Source organism: Salvelinus alpinus, chromosome 18 (assembly GCF_045679555.1).
Source record: "Salvelinus alpinus chromosome 18, SLU_Salpinus.1, whole genome shotgun sequence".
NCBI classification, from domain to species: Eukaryota; Metazoa; Chordata; class Actinopteri; order Salmoniformes; family Salmonidae; genus Salvelinus; species Salvelinus alpinus.
Window position 1 is genome coordinate 10,737,868 of NC_092103.1, and position 7,500 is coordinate 10,745,367.

Here is a 7,500-nt window from a genome sequence, read left to right on the forward strand (position 1 = left end):
GAGACAGAAGATTCTGAAGAGGAGGACGAGTGTAGGATTTCTGTATCTGTCCCAAATCCCCGGCTCAATGTTTGGATGGCTGGAAGGCTATCCATGTCTTTTACCTACTGAGGACGTTTCTAGTTGGTTCAGGATATGTACAAGAGTTCCAATAGGTGGTTTTAACTGAGAATAAACTGAGATAGGCAGTGTCTCAGGGATGCCCCTCTTCCACTTACTCGAGGAAGCTGGTGATATAGTCCTTACTGCAGGCCGACCAGGAGAAGGGGTTGGTGTTAGCTGTGATGTGGGCCGCCATCAGCTTGGCTGCCTCATGGCCTTTAGTCCCACATGAGTTTCCTATTCCATCATGGTTCATCCCGAAACTGTAAGACACAAAATGGAGGACAGAGAGGAGGGCAGGTAAAACACGGAGTAAGATGGGATCAAGACAGTGATCTAAGGCCAGTTGCAGGTTTAGGTTTTCAAACAGATTCAGTCAAACAGATTCTTCCTTGGGGTTTGGCTGGCATGTTTAGGTACCTCTGGACTGAATGAATCTCTACCTCTCTCTACACTATGTTCTACCTATCTCTAGAGAGGCTTTGAGAGGGTTAGAGAGAGGTAGAGAGGCTTTGAGAGGGTTAGAGAGAGGTAGAGAGGCTTTGAGATGGTTAGAGAGAGGTAGAGAGGCTTTGAGAGGGTTAGAGAGAGGTAGAGAGGCTATGAGATGGTTAGAGAGAGGTAGAGAGGCTATGAGATGGTTAGAGAGAGGTAGAGAGGCTTTGAGAGGGTTAGAGAGAGGTAGAGAGGCTATGAGATGGTTAGAGAGAGGTAGAGAGGCTTTGAGAGGGTTAGAGAGAGGTAGAGAGGATATGAGATGGTTAGAGAGAGGTAGAGAGGCTTTGAGAGGGTTAGAGAGAGGTAGAGAGGCTATGAGATGGTTAGAGAGAGGTAGAGAGGCTATGAGATGGTTAGAGAGAGGTGGAGAGGCTTTGAGAGGGTTAGAGAGAGGTAGAGAGGCTTTGAGAGGGTTAGAGAGAGGTAGAGAGGCTATGAGATGGTTAGAGAGAGGTAGAAAGGCTATGAGATGGTTAGAGAGAGGTAGAGAGGCTATGAGATGGTTAGAGAGAGGTAGAGAGGCTATGAGATGGTTAGAGAGAGGTAGAGAGGCTATGAGATGGTTAGAGAGGTAGAGAGGCTATGAGATGGTTAGAGAAAGGTAGAGAGGCTTTGAGAGGGTTAGAGAGAGGTAGAGAGGCTATGAGATGGTTAGAGAGAGGTAGAGAGGCTATGAGATGGTTAGAGAGAGGTAGAGAGGCTATGAGATGGTTAGAGAAAGGTAGAGAGGCTATGAGATGGTTAGAGAAAGGTAGAGAGGCTTTGAGAGGGTTAGAGAGAGGTAGAGAGGCTATGAGATGGTTAGAGAAAGGTAGAGAGGCTATGAGATGGTTAGAGAGAGATAGGGAGGCTATGAGATGGTTAGAGAGAGGTAGAGAGGCTATGAGATGGTTAGAGAGAGATAGAGAGGCTATGAGATGGTTAGAGAGAGGTAGATAGGCTATGAGATGGTTAGAGAAAGGTAGAGAGGCTATGAGATGGTTAGAGAAAGGTAGAGAGGCTTTGAGATGGTTAGAGAAAGGTAGAGAGGCTATGAGATGGTTAGAGAAAGGTAGAGAGGCTTTGAGAGGGTTAGAGAGAGGTAGAGAGGCTATGAGATGGTTAGAGAGAGGTAGAGAGGCTATGAGATGGTTAGAGAGAGGTAGAGAGGCTATGAGATGGTTAGAGAAAGGTAGAGAGGCTTTGAGAGGGTTAGAGAGAGGTAGAGAGGCTATGAGATGGTTAGAGAGAGATAGGGAGGCTATGAGATGGTTAGAGAAAGGTAGAGAGGCTATGAGCTGGTTAGAGAGAGGTAGGGAGGCTATGAGATGGTTAGAGAAAGGTAGAGAGGCTTTGAGAGGGTTAGAGAGGTAGAGAGGCTATGAGATGGTTAGAGAGAGGTAGAGAGGCTATGAGAGGGTTAGAGAGAGGTAGGGAGGCTATGAGATGGTTAGAGAAAGGTAGAGAGGCTTTGAGAGGGTTAGAGAGGTAGAGAGGCTATGAGATGGTTAGAGAGAGGTAGAGAGGCTATGAGCTGGTTAGAGAGAGGTAGGGAGGCTATGAGATGGTTAGAGAAAGGTAGAGAGGCTTTGAGAGGGTTAGAGAGGTAGAGAGGCTATGAGATGGTTAGAGAGAGGTAGAGAGGCTATGAGATGGTTAGAGAGAGGTAGAAAGGCTATGAGATGGTTAGAGAGAGGTAGAGAGGCTATGAGATGGTTGGAGAGAGGTAGAGAGGCTATGAGATGGTTAGAGAGAGGTAGAGAGGCTATGAGATGGTTAGAGAGAGGTAGAGAGGCTATGAGATGGTTAGAGAGAGGTAGAGAGGCTATGAGATGGTTAGAGAGAGGTAGAGAGGCTATGAGATGGTTAGAGAGAGGTAGAGAGGCTATGAGATGGTTAGAGAGAGGTAGAGAGGCTATGAGATGGTTAGAGAGAGGTAGAGAGGCTATGAGATGGTTAGAGAGAGGTAGAGAGGCTATGAGATGGTTAGAGAGAGGTAGAGAGGCTATGAGATGGTTAGAGAGAGATAGAGAGGCTATGAGATGGTTAGAGAGAGGTAGATAGGCTATGAGATGGTTAGAGAGAGGTAGATAGGCTATGAGATGGTTAGAGAGAGGTAGAGAGGCTATGAGATGGTTAGAGAGAGGTAGAGAGGCTATGAGATGGTTAGAGAGAGGTAGATAGGCTATGAGATGGTTAGAGAGAGGTAGAGAGGCTATGAGATGGTTAGAGAGAGGTAGAGAGGCTTTGAGAGGGTTAGAGAGAGGTAGAGAGGCTATGAGATGGTTAGAGAAAGGTAGAGAGGCTATGAGATGGTTAGAGAGAGGTAGAGAGGCTATGAGATGGTTGGAGAGAGGTAGAGAGGCTATGAGATGGTTAGAGAGAGGTAGAGAGGCTTTGAGATGGTTAGAGAGAGGTAGAGAGGCTATGAGATGGTTAGAGAAAGGTAGAGAGGCTATGAGATGGTTAGAGAGAGGTAGAGAGGCTATGAGATGGTTAGAGAGAGGTAGAGAGGCTATGAGATGGTTAGAGAAAGGTAGAGAGGCTATGAGATGGTTAGAGAGAGGTAGAGAGGCTATGAGATGGTTAGAGAGAGGTAGAGAGGCTATGAGATGGTTAGAGAGAGGTAGAGAGGCTATGAGATGGTTAGAGAAAGGTAGAGAGGCTATGAGATGGTTAGAGAGAGGTAGATAGGCTATGAGATGGTTAGAGAGAGGTAGATAGGCTATGAGATGGTTAGAGAGAGGTAGAGAGGCTTTGAGATGGTTAGAGAGAGGTAGAGAGGCTATGAGATGGTTAGAGAGAGGTAGAGAGGCTATGAGATGGTTAGAGAGAGGTAGAGAGGCTATGAGATGGTTAGAGAGAGGTAGATAGGCTATGAGATGGTTAGAGAGAGGTAGAGAGGCTATGAGATGGTTAGAGAGAGGTAGATAGGCTATGAGATGGTTAGAGAGAGGTAGATAGGCTATGAGATGGTTAGAGAGAGGTAGAGAGGCTATGAGAGGGTTAGAGAGAGGTAGAGAGGCTATGAGATGGTTAGAGAGAGGTAGAGAGGCTATGAGATGGTTAGAGAGAGGTAGATAGGCTATGAGATGGTTAGAGAGAGGTAGAGAGGCTATGAGATGGTTAGAGAGAGGTAGATAGGCTATGAGATGGTTAGAGAGAGGTAGATAGGCTATGAGATGGTTAGAGAGAGGTAGAGAGGCTATGAGAGGGTTAGAGAGAGGTAGAGAGGCTATGAGAGGGTTAGAGAGAGGTAGAGAGGCTATGAGATGGTTAGAGAGAGGTAGAGAGGCTATGAGATGGTTAGAGAAAGGTAGAGAGGCTATGAGATGGTTAGAGAGAGGTAGAGAGGCTATGAGATGGTTAGAGAGAGGTAGAGAGGCTATGAGATGGTTAGAGAGAGGTAGAGAGGCTATGAGATGGTTAGAGAGAGGTAGAGAGGCTATGAGATGGTTAGAGAGAGGTAGAGAGGCTATGAGATGGTTAGAGAGAGGTAGAGAGGCTATGAGATGGTTAGAGAGAGGTAGAGAGGCTATGAGATGGTTAGAGAGAGGTAGAGAGGCTATGAGATGGTTAGAGAGAGGTAGAGAGGCTATGAGATGGTTAGAGAGAGGTAGAGAGGCTATGAGATGGTTAGAGAGAGGTAGAGAGGCTATGAGATGGTTAGAGAGAGGTAGAGAGGCTATGAGATGGTTAGAGAGGGCTCCCTGGCTCCGTAACATCTGGTGTAGAGGGGACTAGAGGTCAGGGATCAGTCTCTGTCTGGAGCACTGAAGGAACCAGAGAGTTTTAACCACCACCCTGATGTTGCCTGCCTGTCAATCAATCACCAGCTACAGTCCAGACTGGCCAGGTATATGCAGCCAGCTACAGAATCGGGAGGAGGGGAGAGACCAGGGCCAAACTCTCTACGTTCTCAATTAGACAGGGGGAAAGAGAGAGCGGGAGAGGGAGAGAGAGCGAGAGAGAAAGACAGAGAGAGAGACGTAAAAAAGAGGTTCAACCCCCACTCAAGTCACCCTCCCTCCCACTAAACACAAATACCCCCCCCCCCTCCCCTCTCTCTCTCAGCGGCTGATCAGTGCAGCTAGTCTCTCTAGTGTAAACCTCCTAACAGAAAGAAAGGCTGCTGTCTGCTGCCCAACTATTCATTTCTGACTGAACACTGAACTGGCTGCATATAAATCATTTTAACAATTCACATTTTCTTCTCCCCAAAACATTGTCTGTCTGAATATCGTAACGAAAGGAAAGCTTGCGTTACGGCAGGAAGCCGAAGCTTACTTTTCCTGACCGTCCAAAAGCACAAATCAGTATGTAATGTATATAACAAACCAACCACATCGCAAGGCCCCGGCCTGTTATTCTAAGGCTGGCGTTTATGACATTTTACCCTACTCTGGAAACAAATCAGCCGTCCTGAAACCGTGTCGCGACATTTCATTTTTTTCATACATCCTCTCCTCGCAGGCACTATTTTTACAACTGCCCCACAACAGAAGCAGACGTGAGACATAATAAAGGAAATGGCCATCTCTGTGAACCGTAGGGAGTGAATACGTAGACCAATACATCATCATTATTTACATTTATATTCAGGAGGTATGAGGACACTGTCATTAGCATGAGCAAATATGTAGAGATACAACACAGAGTGTCTGTAGAGGAGAGCGTAGCTACACACAGCCAGATTTGGCAACCCGACCCAAAGCTCTGGTACTTCTTCGAGAATAGTAGAGCCACTCTCTCTGTGCAGGAATATACACTACACGGCCAAAAGTAGGTGGACACCCCTTCAAATTAGTGGATTCGGCTATTTCAGCCACAGCCGGTGTCGACAGGTGTATAAAATCGAGCACACAGCCATGCAATCTCCATAGACAAACATTGGCAGTAGAATGGCCCGTACCGAAGAGCTCAGTGACTCAACGTGGCACCGTCATAATATGGCACCTTTCCAACAAGTCAGTTGGTCACATTTCTGCCGGTCAACTGTAAGTGCTGTTATTGTGAAGTGGAAACATCTAGAAGCAACGACGGCTCAGCCGCGAGGTGGTTAGCCACACAAGCTCACAGAACGGGACCGGCGAAAGCTGAAGCGCGTCAGCACAAGAACTGTTTGTCGGGGGCTTCATGAAATGTGTTTCCATGGCAACAAGCCTAATATCACCATACGCAATGCCAAGGGTTGGCTGGAGTGGAGTAAAGCTCGTCGTAATTGAACTCTGCCTATGATTTTGGAATGAGGTGTTCGACGAGCAGGTGTCCATATACTTTTGTACATGTAGTGTATGCATGTATGTATTATTATTATACACTGGTGTGGTTAAATATTTTTTGTGAGAATATTGTCATCCGGCTGAACATTATTTGGGGACATACAAATGGTTTTAAAACCGTGTCCCTGTGTCAGAATCCTTGGTGTGGAGGGGATAAGGTAAAGGCCTGAAAGGGTTAACAGTGTTTAGTAAAGCCTTGCAGAGGATTCTGAGTAAATGTGAGCAGACTCACTTGTGGCCAATCTCGTGAGCGATGGTGAAAGCAGAACCCAGGCCGATGTCTTCATTGATGCTGCAACTCCTCTCCGGCTCACACATCCCAGCTACCGACGCCAAGCCTGGACACAGAGAGAGAGAGAGAGAGAGAGAGAGAGAGAGAGAGAGAGAGAGAGAGAGAGAGAGAGAGAGAGAGAGAGAGAGAGAGAGAGAGAGAGAGAGAGAGAGAGAGAGAGAGAGAGAGAGAGAGATGGAGAGATGGAGAGAGAGAGAGGTGAGAGAGAGAGAGAGAGATGGAGAGATGGAGAGAGAGGTGAGGAGAGAGAGAGAGAGAGAGAGAAAGAGAGAGAGAGAGAAAGAGAGAGAGAGAGAGAGAGAGAGAGAGAGAGAGAGAGAGAGAGAGAGAGAGAGAGAGAGAGAGAGAGAGAGAGAGAGAGATTTTTGTTTAACACTTTTTTGGTTACTACATGATTCCACATGTGTTATTTCATAGTTTTGATGTCTTCACTATCATTCTACAATGTAGAAATTATTCTACAAAATAAAAAATAAAGATAAACCCTTGAATGAGTAGGTGTGTCCAAACTGTATGTTTCCCATGCCAATAAAGCCCCTTAAATTGAAATATATATATATATAGAGAGAGAGAGAGAGAGAGAGAGAGAGAGAGAGAGAGAGAGAGAGAGAGAGAGAGAGAGAGAGAGAGACGGGGTCATGTCAAGGTGTAACATTTTAAGAGTCAGGACCATAAAAGCTGGATTCCTCAGTTCTGACCTCCCTGGTGTTGAAGTTAGAGCAGCATGAGAGAAGAAGTCAACTCTAAACCCTCTCGGGGCTGTGTACCAAATGGCATCCTGTTCCCTTTATAGTGCCCTACTTTTGACTATACAGGAAATAGGGTGCCATTTGGGACGTAGCCTAAGAGCGTTGAGAGTTGACTTCTTCTCTCACCGGGCTCTGGTCAATATTAGTGCACTACTTAGGGCATAGGGTGTGAGCCGCTGCTGGACTCACCAGCAGAACCTGACTTTAGCATCAACTGGCTAGACATGAACTTTTTTCAACTTAATGTCAGAGCTGGAAAATGTCTAGACACAGGTTTGGATTTATACATTTCACTCCAAGTAACAAGGGACCACCTAGTAATGCAAGCCAAGGAAGGGAATTTAAGAAAACATTTTCCTTCCCCCCCCCCCCCCCCCCCCTCAAAAATATAGATGTTTTCACCATTGCTGAGGAGTTCCAAAGAGAAAAGAATATGCATATTCTGGATGTTTGAGAAAGGGCTTTTTTGAAGAGAGTAGAGGAGAGTTAAAGAACCCTGAGTAAAGCTATAAAACTCTGTGTGTGTGTGTGTGTGTGTGTGTGTGTGTGTGTGTGTGCGTGCGTGCGTGCGTGCGTGCGTGCGTGCGTGCGTGCGTGC

The 7,500-nt window shown here is 46.4% G+C and overlaps 1 protein-coding gene across 3 annotated transcripts in view; it reads right to left on the bottom strand.

Moving 5' to 3' along the window:
• The window catches only part of LOC139543735 (A disintegrin and metalloproteinase with thrombospondin motifs 6-like), an 89,527-nt gene that overhangs the window by 56,521 nt on the left and 25,506 nt on the right, over positions 1-7,500 (bottom strand). For all 3 annotated transcript variants that reach the window (XM_071350101.1, XM_071350100.1, XM_071350099.1), the window contains exons 9-10: positions 6,094-6,199; positions 219-365 (exon numbers count right to left, since the gene is read on the bottom strand). In XM_071350101.1, the coding sequence (XP_071206202.1) occupies positions 219-365; positions 6,094-6,199 (253 nt within the window). The remainder of the gene's footprint in view (positions 1-218; positions 366-6,093; positions 6,200-7,500) is intronic.